Source organism: Acomys minous (genome assembly GCF_964271855.1).
Source record: "Acomys minous genome assembly, chromosome: 2".
Taxonomy (NCBI): domain Eukaryota; kingdom Metazoa; phylum Chordata; class Mammalia; order Rodentia; family Muridae; genus Acomys; species Acomys minous.
In genome coordinates, this window is record NC_140484.1 from 49,377,187 (window position 1) to 49,399,017 (window position 21,831).

The window sequence follows — 21,831 nt, forward strand, 5'->3', positions numbered from 1 at the left end:
AGAGCACAGGTTGGGTGCCCAGCAGCGCTAGGAGCCCCTCCCACGCTCCATCCCTCAGCCCCCCTCCTCCAGCCTCCAGCGCCCCCCCCACTCCAACACCCGACCCGCAGCCATACCAGGCTGCAGGCTGGCTCGACAGTGACATCGTGTGGCAGGTATGGAACTACGGCTTCTCTAACCCGGTAAGTGAGCCAAAGGGGTCTCCGTCCTGGGACAGCTGCATCTGGGATTGCTGGGGATGCTGGGGATGCTGAAGATGCTGGGGATGCTGGGGATGCTGGGGATGCTGGGGATGCTGGGGATGCTGGGGATGCTAAGGGCTTGGTTAGCAGACTGGAAAAGATATGTGTGAGACAAGATTCCTGAATGTCAACTAGCAAGTTAGTGTTACCAACATTGCTGAGGACCCTTCCTTCCAGATAAAGGGTTGGGTTGGGTGTGTGTGTGTGGAGTTGGCCCTTCTGGAGATTTTAGAGGGAGAATCAGTATTTTTTCCTCTTCTTGTTTCAAGTGTCAGGTTCCTTCCCCTCCCCTCCCCTCCCCTCCCCTCCCCTCCCCTCCCCTCCCCTCCCCTCCCCTCCCCTCTCCTCTCCCCTCCCCTCTCCCCTCCCCTCTCCTCCCCTCCCCTCCCCTCCCCTCCCCTCCCCTCCCCTCCCCTCCCCCTCCTGACTTTCACTATGTAACCCAGGCTGTCTTCAAACAGGCGATCCTCTCACTCGGCTGCTCCAGGCCTAGGCTTATAGGCACAAAGTGAGTTTTAAGTTATGTTTTTGGAGACAGGGTCTGGCCGGCCTGGAACTAACTTGCTATGAGGACGAGGTTGGCCCCAGACTCTCAGAGAGCTGCCTACTTCTGCCTCTGTATCTCGAGTGTGAGGTGTTTTAAAGTTGTTGAGAATGAGCACCGGGTGAGCTCCGCGACAGCTCTGCCTGTGCACCAGCCCATTCCTGGAACACCCAGGAAAGACGCGGCACCGACTTCTTCTGGAAGTCTTGTTGGACATTTCATGGGTTGAGACCGAAAGGTGCTGCTGTCTGAGCATTTACCTCAGGCAGTGAATGAAGGCTGGGGCAGCTGGGCACATCCGGCTCTGTGCACTTGGAGGCCAGAAGATGACCTAGCCCCTGGCTAAGCTTGCTTTATAATAATTTTCTCTTCATTAGGCAGTAATCAGTTTTAAGTTCCAGTGTCTTAAGCAGTGCATTATTTTTGCCCTGTATGGAGAGACTAAGAAAATAACTGTCAGTCTCCTGTATATAGTAAAAAGATATTGCTGCATGCAAAATAAAGCACAGCACAATTGCTTTCCTCAGCAATCTGGCTCCTGTTTATTGGTCTTAGATATTTATCTTATTCTTTATCTAAATATTTCTTATTTCAAATGTTAGTACTGAATACCAGGCTTCATTATAAAGCACACACACACACACACACACACACACACTTTATTCTTATTTGTCTCTCTTTGGCATTGCTCTACCCTGCGGTTTTGATATATTTCTTATTTGTTATTGTTATGCCCTCCCTTGCTCTTGCCCTCATTAGAATATAACGATTCTTTTTTTGAGTGCAAAGACTTAGCCTGCATCTCAGTGTCAGATCCCGGGCTGGTGCTCTGTGGGCAGCCAAGATGTTTGCAGTAACAGGGCTGGGGAGGTAGCTCGTGCGCAGGATGCCTGGCTTTGGATTTGGACATGACCTGGCTAACACCTGCGATCCCAGCACTTGGGAGATGGAGTGCAGAGGATAAAGGGCTCAGGGCCAAGCCGCCCGCGCTCATGGTGGCGCACACCTTTAATCCCAGCACTCAGGAGGCAGTGGCAGGAGGATCAATGTGAGTTCGAAGCCAGCCTGGTCTGCAAAGCGAGTCCAGCACAGCCAAGGCTACACAGAGAAACCCTGTCTCGAAAAACAAAACAAAACAAAACAAAACAAAACAAAACAAAACAAAAAAGAGTTCAGGTCCAGTCTTAAAGCAAGTTGGACATTCCCCTGGGCTTTGTGAAACCCTGTTACAACCAACAAGCATGTTTACGTCACGAATGACGCATGCAGACATTTAGACAAGGAGCTGTGGTCATTCCGTACTCAGGTCTGTATTGCCTTTCAGTTCTCACTGGAGAAATGGTGAGAGTCTCTAGCCAGGAGAAAAGCTTGAGACCGCGCCTCGGCTGGGCTTCCGATTGCTCTTGTCTCATGCTGACCCCTGGTGGCCCTTTTCATACATGACACGCGTCTAGCTGAAGATGCCGCACAATGAGCAAAATACAAGATTATTCCACCAGAGGGCAGCAGAACACAGTGTTCATCTCTGGGCCTGCATGATTGAAGGTGCGGGCAGCCGTGCTTGCTGAGTTCGGTCTCTTGACCGCTGCAAGTTGTCCTCTGACCTCCACATGTGCTCCGAAATATGTAAGCATGTATCATGTGTGCACACGCACCAGCAAGCAAATAAAAATGCTTAGGGGCTGGAGACATGGCTTTTGCAGAAGACCCGAGTTCAATTCCCAGTACCCACAGCTGGAGGCTCACACCTTCCCGTTACTCTAATTCCAGGGACCTCCTGTCCCTCTTCTGGCCTCTGAAGGCACCGCATTCACACGTGCACCCACTCCCATGTGTGCGGGTGATTAAAAGTAAAAATAAAATCTTCGAAGTTTGGGCTCTGGAGCATTTATCTCTTCTCTTTCAGGACAGTGGAACGTAGGCTGAAGGAGGCGGCGTTTTGGACCGAAATGATGACGGCAACATCCTAGAGATGACAGACGAACAAACAGATCAATGTGCTGTGATGCTAAGAACGTCTCACTGGGGCTCAGGAGGAGGAAAGGAGGGGAGCTGCACACACCTCATTGTCCGGAAGTCACTGCTGCTGAGAAGCCGTAGGCCACACTTTTCTGCAAGACAGGCTGAGAGCTACGGCCCCCCACCTCCGTGGCCAAAAATCCGTTGTACTGGATATTGGGAATTAACTGTCCGTTTCTGCCACAAACCATCAAGGCAGCTGGGGTTAAATAGTCTGACTTACAAATGCATTAATTCTATTTTATTTTTTTAATGAAGGCAAAAACTTCAAAGGCGATCCAGACTCAAGCCTCTGGCCATTACCCCTTACATCCTTTGTTTATAATTAAACTTAATTGGTGACATCAATGTTTGGAGCTCGCAGCTCAGTGCCTTTGCTTAGCATCATCTCTGGCTGATGTCCTATCAGTAGCTTGTGCTGAATTTGTCTGTTGCTTTATTAGAAATCTTTATTTGCCTGATTATCATCTCATTATATTTAGCCGGGCCATCTGGAGGCTTCGTCTGCTAGAAGATGAAGGAAGAAGTCTGAGTGGTCAGCTGCCTCCTTGTTACACACAGCTGATGAGTCACTCAGCATCGCTGACGTCTATCCCTTCTCCTTGGTGGCTTTATGAGGCCAGTTCACGGTTGGGGGGGGGACTGTGTTTTCTGTCTTTCATATACCCCCTGCTTTCCAGGCTATGAAGCCCATGTTCTCTCTGTACCCCGACCCCCCCACAGAAACAAATACATCTAAGTACTTACAGACTGACATGTCCTCAAGAAATAGAACAAAACCTCAAATATATACTTGTTGAAAAAGAACTAAAATTATCAGTTGTGGTGGCACACACGTTTACGCCCAGTGCCCAGAAGGCAGAGGCAGGTGGATCTCTATGAGTCTGAGGCCAGCCTGGTCATATAGTGAGTTCCAGGTCAGTCAAGGCTACATAGTGAGATCCTGTTTCAACAAGCAAGCAAGCAAGCAAGCAAACAAACAAACAAAAAACAACTCCCCAAAATAAACAAAAGTCTATAAATCAACTAAAATCAATCTTCCACAATTTTTGTGTTTTAACATCCATTTTAGCATGCTTTGTATTAATTTTTTCATTTGTCATTATGAATTCTTGGAATGATTTACACTCACCTTTTTGAAGATTAAAAATTTATTTTGTGTGTATGGGTGTTTTGTCTGTCTGTATGTCTGTATATCATGTGTATGCCTGATCCCCAGAGAGGCCAGAAGAGGGTGTCGGGTACTATAGGACCAGAGTTACAGATGGTAGTGAGCCATCACATGGGTGAAAAATTAAACCTGGATCCTCTGGGAAAGCAGCCAGTTTGTTGTTGTACCACTATTGCCTAATAATTGCCCCATGCCGAGTGTCAGTTGTTGTTAATTTACTAGTACAGCCTAATAATGCTTATTATTAGGCCTATAAGTATTATTACATCAGTATTTTCTAACCCACTAGTAATCAATCAAGACACAGACACCTGTTTTATTTTAAAATAGCCTTAGTTAACCTGGGGCAGGGCAGGTATTAATCCTCTAAACTACTTCCCGTGTGGGGCAGGTATGTGATATCCCATGCCATCTGGTTCTAATAATTTATATCAAGCTTCCTCCCATGCATAATCCCATACACTTGCTAATGTTCTTCATCTGGGCCACGTCTTCTATCCATGCTGGCCACGTGCTTCTCTTCCACCTAACCCATGGCGGCCTTCCTCTCCTCTCTCTGGTCTTTCTTCTTCCCAAGATTCTCTCTGTCTCCCCCAGCCCTGGAAGCTTAGTCACACTGTTCCCATTTGCCCTGCCCTGGTGTGATGGCATCAGACCAACAACTCCTCCTTTCTGTCTAAATAAAAGGCCATTTTTTTTATATACAGGAAGAACAATTATGAAAAATTATAAAAACCTATAGATAAGACTTACATAATGTCTAATCAAAAGGTATTTGGCAACCTTGAGAAAATATTATCTGTTTTATCTTGGTGAGTCTAAAGTTTTGAACTAAATCAATATCTATCAAAACACAAATCTATCAACCTAAAAGTATCTATCTACACCTAAAAGTATCTTAACTCCTAAACAACTAAGCTTAATTTAAAAACTATCTGGTCTTCAACCCCATCAGAGACTTGAAAAGGGATAAAGTTAACTACCAGAGTAAACAGGAAGTGCTTCCAAAATGAAAAAAAAAAAAAAAAAAAAAAAAAGACAGTTTGCTGCCTGAACAGTCACCCAAAACTCTCTATAATGTTGGAGCATCATCTTCAGCCTTCTGGCCCAGTATATCTGGCAGACATATTTGTGAAGCAGGAACTATTGAGGACTTGCCTACCTTGTCTTGGCAGTTTGGCCATCAACTCTGCCTATATCCAAGCTTGCCCATTTTAGGCGGAATTTTGTCTGTGGAAGATACAACATTTTTTTCCCCCAGTGGCTTGTTTGTCACATTTGAAGCCATCTCTAGAAGGAAGTTTTTTGATGTTCATCATCTTCTTTGAGGTAGGCTGGGTGTTGTCAGGAATTAATCTGTCATATTGTCAAAGAATCCTTAAAATAATAATAAAAAATTTTAAATGCCATATTCTGTAGGTCTCCGAGATACCCTATCTGTTTTATCTTATCTATCTGTAGAATCATACCTATCTATTAAGTATATTCCTGTGATAAAATTATACTAGTATTCGACATGATCATGAGTTGATCAACTAACAATTGACTTGTGTTACTTAATTATCTTAAACAGCCTGTAATAGCACTATCAGAGTATTGGAAGTAAACCATGTATTACTATTTCAATGTATCAAAATTAAATTTATTTTGTATCAATATACAAAATTTTATATCAACGAATTAAAATTGACCTCATTTGTGAGTAACAATAAAGGCCTTGAGTTGATTTACTTTTTGTCCTATTGTCCCGATGCAATTTTATATTTCCCTTTCTTTTCAACCCCTATCTCCATACCTCTCAATGACAATACACATCTATAGCCCAAAAAAGCAACCAAAAACCTACCCAACCTCCCTTAAGGGAAACGGGGCATCTTAAGGATTTTTTTCAGCTGATTTGGGGTGAAGAATACCTATGTAGGAGCCCTAATCAAATTGGAAAAAAATAGTTAAACAAGATAGGAATAGTATTTGCGGTCCAGTCTCTAAATGTTGAGAAATTCCAGGCTTAATATCAGTCCTGTGTGGGACAGTCAGAAATGCTGGACCAATTGGGATCAGGAGCCTTCTTTGAAGCTGTCCTTTTCTGATGAGGAACAGCAACGGAAGCACTTGGGGCTGGAACATGAAGGATGCAGGATGTCAGCGTCTCAGCACGCTGGAGGAATGACTCCTGTCGGGTCTGATCCAGCGTCAGTGTCTGGTTCTTTTGGTCTGAAAATATATAATTTTTCACAAGCATTATACAGTTCTAAAACTATGACTGTATTAGGTGTGCAGGATGCACAGAACAGTTAAGGATGGTTCTCCGCTCTTTGTATGAGCAGAAGGAAGACATCTGTAAATCTTCATTCACGCCATATGAAGAATGGCATCTAATAATAAGTCACAGGGATTCTTTAACCAACAGGAAGCTTTGGCTATGCATAGACATTCATGTCTCAGCCAGTCTCAGAGCTCTTCCCATGTAGTGGGATTAGCAATGTAAGTGAACTGCTTGTTCTGCAGTTTGAATTCATGTAAACATAGACTGACTTACGTTAGCAGTCTCTCTTTTATCTAGGTCTGTTTCATTTTGACCTCTTTCAAAGAGGAAATATAACATCACCATTAACAATGAACATGTAATTATCATCATATTGAAATCAAAACAAGATTGTATAGTTCTAAATGTCCTTGTCTAGGTTTTATGGTGCCTGATGTATATAGGCCAGGCTGCTACGTGTTTCCCGAGAGAATGCTTGCTGTTTTAGAAACAAGCCAGTTGCCTTAAGCAAACGAAAAGGCATTAAGCTTTAAATAAACCTTATATAAACTCCCATTTTATTTTAGAGTTTATGTATATCCTAGGCATCGTGTACCTGGGTTTTCACATTTGTTGTGGGTGTTTTTGTCTGACCCCCTTCTCTATATGGGAAGCATGCAGATTGTGTGTCTATTCCCCCCCCCCCCCCATCCCCAGTCTAACCTTGACCAACAGAACATATCTCGTAGGCCAATTACCCTTTGGCACCAGATCTCCTTTAAAGTGGACGTTCTACTTTAAAGGAGATCGGCTGGCCTTTTAAGAGCAGTTTCTTTACATAAACCTAAGATTAATGTGTATCCATCCTTTAGATCAGTAAGGACATACAATCCGTTGTTAAGAAAAAGGAATATACACAGTAAATTTAAGGAAAAATTTGTCAGTTTAAATCCTAGGCTGTCTCTGAAGGTAACTTATCTCATCAGCAGGCGCTCATGCCTTGTGGAGACCAGGTTGGTCTGCAACTCAAGAGTTCCTCCTGTCTTTGTCTCCGTTGTGTTGGGATTAAGGGTGTGTGCCACCGCTACCCCTTTACACTATTTTCTTCTCAATTCAGTCAAAATCTTTAGAAATCTCAAGCAAAAGTCAAGCAGGGAAACAAGAAAATTCTAAGTCTTGGGTCAGTTGTACCAACTTAGGCTTCAGTTAGTGAAGTCCTGTCCACTGTTCCTTGGAAACTAGTTATTGCTATCTCTTTTTGGTCGACCTTTTCCAGAAGGTTCCTGACAAACACCTTGCTGCTAAGGAGCTCTGAATTCCAGCAGCTATCAACTCTATGGAGAAGAGGTTGGTTTTATTGTCAGTAACTTAGCCTCACAGCTCTCATCTCTCTGCCTTTTTCCCTGAACGTTTTTTTGAGAGGGTGTGCAGAAGTGTGAGTATGACCAAGCCCATTGTGAACAAATTCATAACCATCAAAACAAAGGCAAAAAAGGATCCAGGAGCCTGTTGAGTCGTCTCTCCAGCCCCTATACTTGGCTTTTTTAAAGTCAACATCCTTTTATTGGCTGTGTTTTATCCTGATCCAAAATGATTTTTGTTACTAACTTATGCTTTTGCTAATTCCTAGACAAGTAAATAAATGTTGTTTCTCTTGTCATCAGCTAACCTGGATTCAACCGTTCCTGGCTAATGGGTTTGATACAGTTTTTAGAATGCTCTACTATATAAACGTTCATTGATTACAATGTTAAGATTTAAATCACTGCCTAAAACCATGTTTAGCCTAAGATTCTAAATGTGGTGTTACCTATCATACAAAACTGTTCAGCTTTTTTTGGACTGTACTTGTGTTTTTAATGTTCCAACTTAACTGAGATAAAAACCTAAAGTCTTAGTCTTTAAGTATTAAGATAAACTATAATCAAAGTTTGTCTATTCAAATATTCTTTTTAAAATATAAATATTTATTTATTTATTACATACACAGTGTTCTGACTCCATATACACCTGTACATTAGAAGAGGATACTAGATCTCATTACAGATGGCTGTGAGCCACCATGTGGTTGCTGGGAATTGAACTCAGGACCCCTGGAAGAACAGACAGCGCTCTTAACCGCTGAGCCATCTCTCCAGCCCTATTCAAATACTCTTAAGGTAGACAAGGCTGTGCTCTCGCTGCCATTTTAATTAAAAGGCTGAGGATGTTTTCTGGATCCCCATATAGGAAATGGTAAAAATAATTTTAAAATCTTTAAAACCCGAGAGGAGCCTTCCCGACAGGCTCAGTTAGAACAAACTATTCTCCAGGCCTTAGCCACTGTCCCTGAGGAAAAAGCAGAGGTCTGCAGAACCCCCTCCTGCCGGGGTCCAGCCTGAGCCAGCTCTGCCAGGAACCTGTTTCAGATGCAGCCAGGAGGAGACACCAGTCTCACAGCTGCTGCAGCCAGAATGGGACACTGGTCCCACAGCCCAGCCTGTTGGCAAAATTGGTCTATGGATGTCAGAATGCTCACTCGCAGGCTTGTCCTCTGTGCCAAGCCACTGGAGGTTCAAACAGCACAGAGCTTTAAACATTTACAGCCTTCAAGCTCCTTGACCTGCTGGAGTACAGGTGGCTCTTAGATTCAGCAGCCTTGCCAAACCCAGGGTAATGCTACAGGTCAGTTTTAAACCTATACTCGGGCTACACAGTGACATTGCCAGCTTCTCTCATGGGAGGCTTCAGATACCTTCCCAGCCGTCTTCATATGCAGGAGACCAAATGTTTAACTGTCAAGTCTAGGTACAGGCCACTCCTAGTAGATACAGACTACTTTGTTACTAGACCTTATTTGCTATTCTTTTAGCTAAGGACAGTGGCTCCTTATGGCAATTTCACCTATGTCTTGAAGCTTTAAAGAAGGCGTTTTAAGGTTGATACATACAAGTTGTAAATGTTAAAGGGTCCAAGAAGGTGTTTAATGTTGATACATGCCAGCTGTGAATGTTAGAAGGCCTAAGAATGTGTTTTAAGTTGGTAATGCAAGTTATGAAGGTCAACACGTCTAAAGGATGCTCTATTTCTTCCTGTCGCTGTGCTGTTGTTGTATTAACTGTTCAAGGTATTGACACTGATAAATGGAGCTCTGATTTATTATCTAATTATGGTAAAACATTACACTATACGATCCTATCACAGTTCCAAGCCCAAGATTTTAAATTACTTTTGGTTTGCCTTTCTCTTAAAATGCCTCTTATCAGGTTTAAATTATCCAGTCTTCTAAACAGAAGGAAGAAGCCTCTCTTTCATGATTTGTACTGATGCTAAAGTGAGCTTTTGCCTTCTGCTGTCCAGGAGATTTCTGTCCTCCCCATGTTACTGTTCCACAGAGGCCAAAGAGGCTTCTGCTTTCCCTAAGCTCACCTCAGAGTATGTGTGCTTTTAACACAAAGTTCTTTCCCTAAACCACTGCTGTGCTATATGCTTACTACCTTTTCCTACAATATGTTTATGTCTAATAATGTGTATTTCACTGCAGATTACAAACAGCGATGATGCTAAATTTATCTCCCTTTATGAACTTAGAAGGATCCTTGTAAACTACAGGAACTCCATCTCTCAGGTCAAATGAGATAAGTCCAGTTAAGTACTGTCAATCCAAAGCCTAAGTTTCTCACCTATCGCCTATTTCTAAGGGTGGGATTCCTTCTTCTTTTCCTTGGCTTTGGGACTCCCCGAACTACCTGATTGCCACCTTTCTGCACCCAACACCAGCTAAATTCCCCCTTCCTAGTTGCATAAAGGCTTCCCTTTGTCTGAGATGCTATTGACACCTCTCTGGTTCACTGGGAGTGGAGGTACGCAACCACAGTCCTCTTCACTGACCTATAGCTAGGACCTTTCCCATTGGGTGAGCTTTCAGATGCAGCTTCCTTCCCTTACCTGTCCTCACCATTCGTAGCCTCTGTCCAAACCCTGGTGCACTGGGTAGCTGTGTCTACGTCTCCGGGGCCAGCTCTTCTTCTGTTGAGCTGTGCTCTTGGTCACTAGTCAGGGCTAACAAGCTACAGACCAGTCTGTACCTCCCTTTCCTGGGCCACTTCCTATTTTTGGGGTCACCCTAATGTGTTACTGACCTCATCTCCTCATGAAAAACATCCAGACACCTGTTCTTCCAGGCTTTTCTAGGATGTCTTCTGAGATTTTCAAATCCCTATGCCCACATTAAGGACTTCTAAGCTTACCTGCTTTTGTAACCAAACTTAGACAGATCCAAAGCTAAACCGGTTTAATTATTGCCAACAATTGGGTAAAATGGAAGGGAGTCCCCCATGTTCAAACCTTTTTCTTTGCTCTCCCAAAAGTTTCAAATGTATACCTAAATGGAATTTTCTCCCTAACCTACTAACTTTGTCTTCTGTCCACATGTGTATTCCAGAATCCACCAGGCTTCCTCCATCTGTGACATCATCAAAGCAGCTACCCACGCATGTTCCAGTCCAACCTCAGAAATCGTGCCACCTGGAGCTGCATTGCCCCTCCTAGCTGGACCTGCATTGCCCCTCCTAGCTGGACCTGCATTGCCCTTCCCAGCTGGACCTGCATTGCTCTTCCCAGCTGCATGTGTTCTTAGACCCTGGACAGCAAACCAACAGCCTGTTCTTCCAGAACTTGGCCAACATTTCAGCCTTTTAAACCCCTATTGGCACTCTACTGTCAGCAGGAAGTAGTTAAGATGATTACTTTGCTTCTTATCCATTTGCAAAAGGCTGAGATGGCGTGCTCCAGGCCCAGGACAAACAGCTCCAGGTTCTCCAAGCACTCCTAGGTCCCTATCTGCTACAGGACATGGCTGACATACCCTGCCCTCTACCTTGAACTTTCAGGGCAGAACTTTTCTTTTCCCTTCACTATATAATCTGGACATTTTGTTGCTATTGATTTTTTTCTCTTTCTCTTTCTCTTTTTCCCTTACATGGCAGCCAAAAGCTGCTTCCAATGAACCTGCATTTATATACTTTAACTTACCTTATGTAAAAACAGTCCAATGTTCCTCATTTTTTAATTATAGGAAAAGGTAGGAATGTTAGAGTTCTTCAGTCTACTACCTGTGACGTCACTGCTTACCTGCTATGAGGGCGTGGCCCTGCCCAAGGCTGTATAAAAGGACAAACTGTCCACATGACCCCCTCTCTCTTCCTCTTCCTCTCTCTCTCTCCTCTTTTCCTCTCTTCTTCTTCTCCTCCTCTTCCTCCTCCTCATCCTCCTCCTCCTCCTCTTCCTCCTCCTCTTCCTCCTCCTCCTCCTTCTCTTCCTCCTCTTCTTCCTCCTCCTCCTTCTTCCTGTCTCTGTCTCTGCCTTTGTCTCTCTCTGGGGTACCCCTCCCCCTTTCCTTCTACCCCCCATGCTTATTTAATAAACTCCTCTACAACATAGTTTCTAGCATCTGGTACTTTATTTCCTTATATCTTACTGCCTTAATTATTAATCATAAAACTAGGCATATATATTTTCAAGTCAGTTACTGTTAACCTGAGTAGTCCTTTGGAATTTATAAACCTTATTGATCAAATATACATTATTTATCAAATATTTCTATTATTTAAATTTTTTAAAAATTTATTTGTTTATTATTATGTATACAGTGTTCTGCCTGCATGTACACCTGTTGGCCAGAAGAGGGTATCAGATCACATTACAGATGGTTGTGAGCCATCATGTAGTTGCTGGGAATTGAACTCAGGACCTTTGGAAGAGCAGGCAGTGCTCTTAACCACTGAGCCATCTCTCTAGCCCTATTTAAAATTTTTTAGAAGCCTGGTGTCGAACAGTTAGCAAAGACATAAGTATTTAGACATATATTTCTGTTTCTGTTAACTGGCATATATCTTTATAACTTTAGGGATTTATTTCCATCAAAAGTCCATCCTAATCCAAAATATTTTGGAGACCTTCGGTTGCCTCTTTAGTCTAAAAGGAGATAACAACAATAAGCACAGAGTTCAGTGGGACTAAAAAGTTTTATTAGTGATGCCTTAGTTGGCTTATACTATGTAGCCATCTTAATCAAGGTGGTGGTAAAGTCATGTGGCATGTACTCATTTTAGCCTTAGCAAAGATGGGTGCCAGCCACATGGTTGCTTCCATTCTGATGAGGTCATTAGCCAAGACGGAGGCAAATAACATGGTTGCTATTTAAAAACATCAGTTTTCCTAAGCAAGAATTGAATTCAAGTTACATATACAGCAAGTAGATATATTTTTCTAAGAGTTGAATCACATATGTTGTAGCAAATTAAGATTACCCATGTACAGATTTTTTTTTGTTTTACTATCAATCTTTTGTTACAAATTTTAAGCTGAAATTTGTTACAGATTTTGTTTTGTTTTGTTTTTCCAGATTTTTTTTTAAACCACACTCAATGAATTTACACATCCTGAGACAAAGGCTGTTTATACAAAGTAATCTTAAAACATTTCTTAAGAGCAGAGCACAGAGAAATCATAGAGATAAAAGATTCTGAAGTGTGGAAAATAGAGAGTTTGGGATTGTAGAGCAGAGAAAGTTTAGATTTAAGAGTTCTTGGTGTCATTTATTTGTGCAGGGGCAGAAGTTGTACCATATGAGAGAATTTGAAAATTGACTGTGTCAGTTCTTGGCCATTGCTTGAGCTGTGTTGAGGCCAAGTTGTCTTCAGTGAGGTAGTGAAGTTTAATAAGATCTTTGAGTCCATGGAGTGAAAGGGTGAAAATCCAGGTACAAGATGCCTAGGGTATGCATAAACTACTAAAAATGGGAGTTTATGTAAGTGTGTAAACCAAAGTACTAATGCCTAGGGTATACATAAGTTTATTTAAGGCTTAATGCCATTTCTTTTGCTCAAGGCAACCCTGTTGTCTCTAAAACAGGATGCATTTCCTCGGGAGACAGGTAGTGGCTTAATCTATGCATCAGGTGCTATAGAGCCTAGAGAAGGACAATTAGTTTAAAAGGTGGAAGTGTCCATCCCCTATGGAGAGAAGAAGTGAGACAAAACCACCTGCAACAAGTGTGTAAACCCAGGTACAAGATGCCTAGGGCATGCATAATGTATAATGCTTGTGATAAATTATATAATTTCTGAATAAAAGTACCAGACACTGATGCTGGATAAGAGCCGACAGGATTCATCCTCCAGTGTGCTGAGAGGCTGACATCCCGAGTTCTTGGGTTTCATCCACAGTGCTCCGGTTGCTGTTCATCATCAGAACAGAACCTCTCCCAGGACAGCTTTGGAGAAAGCTTCTGACTCCCATTGGTCCAGCATTTCAGACTGTCTCACACAGGACTTTTATTAAGCCCGAATTTCTCAACATTTAGAGACTGGACCAGAAATGCTATCTCTAGCTTGTTTTGACCTGGCCCTCAGGTCAGTCAACAGGAGTACATGGAAGGAGCAGTGGGAATGGGTGGGAAATAAAGACAAGATGATATTCTGACCTGCTCCGGCCCCCCAGGGTTCGACTAACACTCGGGAGGAAAATTTTCCTGTATAGAGACAGAACACTAAACACGAAGAAGGGGGCAAGTCTGCATTCTGATCAAACCCCGTTTATTGAGAATTTTCACAGAGTTTATATAGGCACAGAGGCATGGGTATTTGCGTAAGCAAGGGTTGCTATGGATACCTAACTCCGGGATGCTCCAGCAGGTAGGTATCTACCTTTACAGCTGCTATAATTGCAGGAGAGAAATTCCAGGAAAGTCGTGAAGGATCTGGTTAGCCAGGAAAAAGCTCCCGGAACTGCTGCTCACAGGCAGCTGGCCTTTAATCTGATCTTATCAGTAGTCCCACCGGAAAAGGAGTAGCTCGGGGGTCTGGAATGACCAGTCCCCACAATAAACCACAACAGGTGTCTTAACTGCCGACCTACGACAAGGTCAGCTGGTTTCTGGTGAATGGCAGGCTTCTGGAGAAATAGGAACCTAGGTTCTGACAAGATGGCTGAACATTGGCCATGTAGCCCATCCCCAACACCGACCAAGTCTTTGTTTATTGTGCAGCAGAGCAACAGTATATACAGTCAGCGGAAGGAGGGGTGGAAGGCAGAGGGTGGAGCAAGGGAAGCAGGTGTTCGGGTTCTGCAAAAACACTGGGTATATTCAAAATGGACATAGGAAAAAACACCAAATGTAACCAATGGAAAGGTGCACTCAGTACCAACTCTGAGTGCATGGCCTTATGAAAAACAACATGCAGGAGCAGGGCTCCATACATTGTTTAACCATTTTCCTAGTTTTATTTGGGCCCCTATGTAGGTATTATTTGTTCCAAGTCAGCCTGAAGAAGCTTTAGAAAGAGAATGCTGTCCCATCTTCCTTAAAGGGGGGTTGGATAAAGTTTTGGGCTATGGATGTTTATCTTCATTGGGAATTGATTGTGTTAATATTGGTTTTGTTCAGAGAGAGAATGAGGTTGGACTCAGGGCTTTTTCTTTGAAAATATAAAAATATATAGGAACAATAGGACCAAAGGTAGATTATTGAATCTACTCTTCAACGTAAGGCCTTAATTGTTACTCACAAGGCAATTTTTAATTCATTGGTACAGAATATTAGATATTGATATAAAATGGGCTTACTTTTATTCACCTTACTATTCAATTTTATCACAAGACTATACATCTTAGGTTTAATAGATAGATAAGGTAAAATATTTAGATTAAGTCTTCAAAAACCTCAGAGACATACAGAATACGGCATTTAAGGAAATTTTATTTGTTTTGAGGATTCTTTGAAAATGAGACAGGTTATCTCCTGGCAACACCCAGCCTGTCTCAAAGAAGGTAATGAGCATCGAGGAGCCTCCTTATGGAAATGGCTTCAGATGTGGCAAAACAGCCACTGGGCAAAAATGTCCTTGTTTTCTGCCACAGACAGAATTCTGCCTGAAGTGGGTAAGCTTGAATGCAGGTGGAGTTGCTTGCCAAACTCTTGTCAAGACAGGGTAAGCAAGTCCTCAATAGTTCCTGCTTCACAGATATGTCTGTCAGATACATTGGGCCAGAAGGCTGAAGATGATGCTCCAACGTGTTAGAAAGTTTTGGGTGATTGTTTCGGCAGCAAGGTGTCTCAGTAATTTTTTATCTTGGAAGCTGCTAACCTGTACTTCCTATTTACTCGGCTAATTAATTTTATTCCTTCTCAAGTCTCTGATGAGGTTAAATACAACAAAACATTATGAGTATAACATAGATATAATGACTGTTTTGTGGTTCTTGTGTGTGTATATTGTACATTGGTGTAATGATATAAATGTATGGGTGAAAGGTTATTTATTTATTAGACTTAAAAGGGGAATTGTGGAGGAATGCTGAGTGGATGTAACATATATCAATAAAGCACTGTTTAGCCAATCAGCTGGGTAGAAAGACAGGAAGTGGAAGGCGGGACTTCCTGGAGGGGAGTGTGGAGAGGAGTCAGTTGGGAGGAGAGACAGTTGACTGGGTGGAAGGATGAAAGAGAGAATGACCGGACGAGCATCTTAGTGGCAAATGCTTGGGGTATATGTATTATATATCAGTTTACAGTAGTTTGTTTACCATAGTTTAGGAGAAGATTTGTATTAGTTTAGATTCTGCCAAGCATTGTGCGAGATTCTGCCCAGCATTGTTCTAGCAGTTTTAAAGTATGCTTCAGACTCTGTGTCTTTATTTAGCTACCATAGGCCAAACCAATACTTTTTTTAATGAAACAATTAAATTCCCATTTTTGAGGAGTTTATGCCTACCCTAGGCATCTTGTACCTGGGTTTGCACACTTGTTGCAGGTGCTTTTGTCTCACCCTTTCTCTCCATAGGGGATGGACACTTCCACCTTTTAGACTAAACGTCCTTCTCTAGGCTCTGTGGCACCTGATGGATAGGTTAAGCTGCTACCTGTCTCCGGAGGAAATGCACCCCGTTTTAGAGACAAGCCAGTTACCTGAGCAAAGGGAAAGGCATTAATGTTACCCTTTTAAGTATGTGAATTTTAGCCTTTGAGTGTTTGGGATCTAACTAGGCTGATGTGTACTTTGTCACCTGTAAGTCCTCGGTGTCTTTTTGCATCTAGTGTGACCGTCACCTGTCCTCCGTGAAAGTAGCTCACATTTAGAGGGATAAGCTGGCTGCCAGAGCACTGACACTTTAACTCCACAAAGGCTTTTCGACGTGAGAGGCATGCAGTTTGCATGTCTGTTTAAATCCTAGGCTGTTTTTGCAAGTAACTTATCAGCAAAGGGGTCACACCCTGTGGAGACCAGGCTGGTCCAGAACTCACAGAGATCCACCAGCCTTTTTCTCCATTGTGTTAAGATTAAGGGTGTGTCCACTACCCTGCACAAATATTTCATCTCAATTCCAGTCAATTTAAAAAATTTTAAGTAATATTTAAGAGTTATCAAAAAAAATTCTAAGTCTTGGGTCAGTTGCACCAATTTTGGGCTTCAGTAAGTGAAGCCCTGTCCACCATTCTTTTGCATTTAGTTATTGCTAATTTGCACTGGTGGACCCTTTCCAGAGAGAGCTGAGAAATACCTTGCAGCTAATAGGTTTCGAATTTCAACTGCTACCAACTTTACAGGAAAAGAGTTTGGAACCTTCTTCCCTTCTCATTGTTGGTAACTTAGCTTGATATCTCTCAGCTTTCTGCCTTTCTCCCTGAACAACAAAAGCCAAGAAAAACCCAAAAAGTATCTAGGAGCCTTCTGCCATATGGACTTAGCTCTTAGGGAGCAATTCCCCCAACAAAACCACAACAAAGTATCTTTTTTCAAGGGTGTGGATACACTAGATAAGTTGGGTGCCAATTTGTTACAGTAAAATAGTATCAGTTCAGCCCAAAATTGCTAAATAAAGACACAGAGTCTGAAGTATACTTTAAAGCTGTCAGCTCTACGCTGGGCAGACATCTAAACTTATACAAATCTTCTCCTAAACTATGGTAAACAAACTAAACTGTTACATATACACATACCCCAAGCATTTGTCACTGTGATGCTCATCCAGCCATTCTCCTCATCGTCTTCTTACCCAGTCAACTGTCTCCCTTGCTCCCATCCAGGAAGCCCCGCCTTCCACTTCTTGTCCTTCTACCCAGCTGATTGGCTAAACAGTGCTTTATTGATAGATGTTAGACCCACTCTGCGTTCCTCCACAACAGAGGAAGAAAAAGTTACAAAACAAGTTGGGCATGGTGGCACATACCTTTAATCCAAGCACTTGGGAGGCAGAGACAGGTGGATCTCTTTGAGTTTAAGGCCAGCCTGGTCTACAAAGTGAGTCTAAGACAGCCAGGATTGTTACACAGAGAAACCCTGTCTTGGGGGAAAGAAAAAGAGCCTCAAAACAAGCTGCTGGAGGGAGGGTGTCTGTAAACTCCACGAAAAAGCAGAGAGGCAGAAGACAGTGTAGCTGCAAGGGACAACAGTGGGATCTCTACCCAGGGGACGATTCTAATATCAGAGGAGCCTAGAAGGGCTTAACAAAGCTTTGAGACTACAGCTTCTATGGGCAGGCATGGAAGTTCCAGGAGGAAGCTAAAAACAAAGGGCACAGAGGGATAAACAGCAAGAATTTCAGTCCACAGTGTCCCCAAATGGATGGAGAAGCCTGTGAGAGGGAAGTGTCCCCAATTACGCAGGAGAGGCGCACATCTTCCATGCGATAGAGGCCTAGTAGGGCAAGAGGAGTGTCCTGGCACATGGGAGTAGCTTCTGTAGTAATAGTGGACAAATCAGGCAGCTCCAGAGGTGGGCTTGGAGAGGCCTTTGGGGGAAAGGAGGGTTATTATAGCGGGAGATGGGTAAGTGTCTTAGATAGCTGCCCATGTGGTATGGCCCCAGAGCATGTATAAAGCTTAAGATACACTTTGGGTGCCCCAAAAAGTATAGGAGGCTCCAGGAGCCAGAGAGAGGGACTTTTTCCCCCATCAGTGAGGAGAAATGTGTGGTTAGAGCAGGTAGAGGGCAGAAGCAGCTAAAGAGGTGGACTTTAGAATTTGGACTCAAACATGGTGGGTGGCAGGAGCCAGAAGAAACAAATGATTCAAACATACCTTAGCAGAGAGTCAAACCAGCAGCTTGGTTTAGAGAAACCAAGTCCCTTGGAAGGGAGCTCTTTATTGTCACTCCTATGGCTTCAGCACCTGGTGAATAAAAAACAAAACAAAACAAAAACAAAATAAAACAAAACAAAAAAACAAAAACAAAAACAAAAAAAAAAAAAAGAAAAGAAAAAGAAAAAACCGAGGAAGTGACTGCTGCACAGTGAGGTTGAAGAGAAGGGTTTCTTGTAAATGTGAGGGAGAGAGCAGGCAGAGGCATCTGGAAGAGCCCAACCTGAGCATGGCCAATAGACTGAACCAGGCTATAATGGGAGAGGGGGGGGAGGAAGGGAGGGAGGGAGGGAGGGAGGGAGGGAAGGGGAGAGGGAGAGGGAGAGGGAGAGGGAGAGGGAGAAGGAGAGGGAGAGGGAGAGGGAGAGAGAAGAGAAGGGGCAAAGAGAACATTGAGAACCAAAAGCATCAAGTGGCCAAAAGACTGTGTGTCCAAGATGGCTGACTTATACAGGGACCAGAAGCTGGTTAGTGGGGGTAGGGAAGGGAAGCAGAAGCCTAACCTCTAGGAAGAAGAGGTTTAGGGTAGAGGGTGGGGCTAGAACAGTAGGGAGGAACCATAGGTACTGAGTGAGAATTGTACCAGGCTCCTTTGAGACCTAACACCCTGTCACTGTTCACACGCCTACCATCTTAGCATGTACTTAACAATGGGAATTCATGGCACCAATGGACCTGAATCAGGCCAGGTAGCAAAGGCCAAGAGCTGTGTTATATTTCATTTGCATTGATTTAGCCTCTGATTCTTTTCACTAACTCTATTAGCCAAGGTGAATGTTGAACACTCCCACTGATTAGGAAAGTGAAAAACACCCAAAGTCTGAGTGTGGAAAATGATATGTTATTTAAAGGACTGCATATTGTATAACATGTTAACTCATTTACTTTCAGAGAATTTGCAGTTCAACGTCCACAGGTAATGATAGAGGTGGTACACAGACAAGTTACTCACAAAGTAGATCTTTAACAGATTCATCACAGAAAGAAACGTCAGCAGAATGTTCCTCTTGGTGACTTTAAAGGGAGTAGCTTCCTTACCTAACACTTAACTCACGAGGAATACTGTGGCCCAATGTAGAAGGGAAAGGGCCACGTTAAGAAAGGGTCGAGATCTGCTTTCTAGTGAAACAGAACTTGTTAAATCCTTCAGATTATTTCACATAGGAACATTTTGTTTTTTGCCTTCCTTTGGACATAGTCATTTGTCCTGAATGGTCTTTCAGGATCTCCTAAACCAAGCTGGCAGCCTGGGAAGATTCCAGATCCTTCAGATGACTTTCATTTTGATCTGCAACATCATAGTGTCTCCTCATACTCTGTTGGACAACTTCACTGCAGCCATTCCCAGTCATCGCTGCTGGGTCCCCATCCTTGACAACGACACTGTCCCTGATAATGACAGTGGGATCCTGAGCCAAGATGACCTCCTGAAGGTCTCCATCCCACTGGACTCCGACTTGAGACCAGACAAGTGTCGGCCCTTCGTCCAGCCACAGTGGCATCTCCTACATTCTAATGGCACCTTCCCCAGTGTGACAGAGCCAGACACAGAGCCCTGTGTGGATGGCTGGGTGTATGATCAAAACACCTTCCTATCCACCATTGTTACTGAGGTAAGTGGCTTCATTTCCTGCCACAAGTTCATGATAGGTTGCTTAGCAATGGTATGAATAGTGCACATGCTTTGTGCCTAGAGTTGGCATTTTAGCCACTATTGATTGCTTATCTATTAAATACGAAACGCATATTCAATGAGTCTCATAACTACAAAAAGGACATGAATTTATTCTCCTGGTTATTTCACTCTAATGGAGGACCACAATTTAATAAGTAACTTATGTACTTATTGTGTATCAAATCAGTTTAAGCAAATAATTTGTGGACCCTTTAATAAATATTACAGTCAATATTTATTTTTTTCAGCTTTGATTTCAAATAAGAAATATCTAGGAAATTAAAAAAAAACATAGTTGGTTGTCTGGGAGTATGGCTCACTGGTAGAATGCTTGTGTGGCACGTATGAACCCAGGATTCATTCCCTAGCATTCTAAAGAGTCTCAATACTTTACCTTCTGTGATAGGGTAGAATGGGGCTGTGCACAAGGCCCGGGGCACCACGTTCAGTTTTGTCTGTCTGTCTGTCTGTCTGTCTGTCTATCTATCCATCTCAGCTACTTCCAGAGCGATATGAGAGGCTGTGCTTCTGTATGGGATACAGAACATTTTTTAAGGCTCTAAAGTGATTGCAGTACATGGCCAAATTTGAGAGCTTCTCAGCACGGACTGTAAGTCAGTAGTGCATCCTGAAGAACTAGGCCCTGGTTACCAAGGGAAGATTCCTGAATCCAGGTGTGTTTAAGATGAGACTAGGACGGTAGAAGTCAGGCGGTGCTGAAACGGGAGAGGAGTTCAGAGGCCGCTAGAAGGAGGAGTGAGGGTCATGTTGACCGGCAGGCTGTACCTTACTTGGCTGATTTCCATATCTTTCAGTGGGACCTGGTGTGTGAATTTCAGTCACTGGATTCAATAGCTAAGTTTCTATACTTGGCTGGTATATTACTAGGAAATATCCTATGTGGCTGCTTAACAGACGGGTGAGTACCTCTTCTTCATGCCTCTCTGTATGGAGGACTTTAGTCACCCGAGGGTCGTTCATTTATTCTTAAGTAGCCATTTCAAATTATATTCTTCTAGCTGCAGAAGCATCCCAAAGATCCTAGAAACCCACAAACACAAGTGGAAACGCGAGTCAGTGTGACAGGAGCCATTTGAATAAAAGTCTATGTGTTGTGTGGACATGAACCCTCCCCATGAAATACGATGGCGTTTCAGGATTGGGAGTAGGGAGAAAGTGTCACACAATGGACGAGAAACCGTCAACTATGGGAAAGAGACAAAGATGTTTTAACACAGTTTTCATCCTATTTGAAGATTCAAAAATAGAAAATAGGATTGGCGCTCTTGCCAGGGGCACTGTGCTTCCTCCCTCCTGGACACTGCACTGAGTAGCTGTGGTGCACGGACAGCGGACACCGTGCCTTCATTGTTCAAGCGCATGGTGGAAAATCCTTTGCTGCCGGTGGTGCCATCGGTGTGACGGGAGCTCTGTCTGTCACTTTCATTTTTGCTTCTGCCAAAGATGATTATTTTTTTTCTTCAGAGATGATTTTTAAATGTTACTCTTTCAGACTATGAAACAATTCATCTAATGACAACTGCCCTCACAGTTTGTGGTTTAATAACTTAGCTCTGTGTTACAGTACATTGTATCCGTTCGGCCTACAAAGCAATTAACTGACACAGGGAGACTGAAACGTACTTTAAAGCTGCCAGCACTTCGCCGGGCAGAGTCTGAACTGATTCTAATCTACTCGTAAACTAAACAAACTACTCTAAACCTTATAACAGATCTGTTGCCTGAAAACACCTCTTTTTTAAACAGAGGACCATTTCTGCCAAGCAAGTTGCTGCCTTTTCTTGTAGCAGAGG

The 21,831-nt window shown here is 43.1% G+C and overlaps 1 protein-coding gene and 2 long non-coding RNA genes across 3 annotated transcripts in view; all 3 read left to right on the forward strand.

Annotated features, from left to right (window-relative positions):
- Nucleotides 1-766: 766 nt before the first annotated feature.
- LOC311586183 lies at nucleotides 767-3,970 on the forward strand. The gene is made up of 2 exons (XR_014775469.1): nucleotides 767-2,331; nucleotides 2,693-3,970. It is a non-coding gene; the product is annotated as an uncharacterized lncRNA (long non-coding RNA).
- Nucleotides 3,971-8,823: 4,853 nt separating this feature from the next.
- On the forward strand, nucleotides 8,824-11,254 carry LOC311586180. The gene is made up of 2 exons (XR_014775468.1): nucleotides 8,824-9,847; nucleotides 10,645-11,254. It is a non-coding gene; the product is annotated as an uncharacterized lncRNA (long non-coding RNA).
- Nucleotides 11,255-19,336: 8,082 nt separating this feature from the next.
- The window catches only part of LOC311586158 (solute carrier family 22 member 19-like), a 35,697-nt gene continuing 33,202 nt past the window's right edge, over nucleotides 19,337-21,831 (forward strand). The window contains 2 exon segments of the mRNA XM_084762097.1: nucleotides 19,337-19,955; nucleotides 20,833-20,936. Of these exon segments, the coding sequence (XP_084618223.1) occupies nucleotides 19,554-19,955; nucleotides 20,833-20,936 (506 nt within the window). The 5' untranslated portion in view covers nucleotides 19,337-19,553.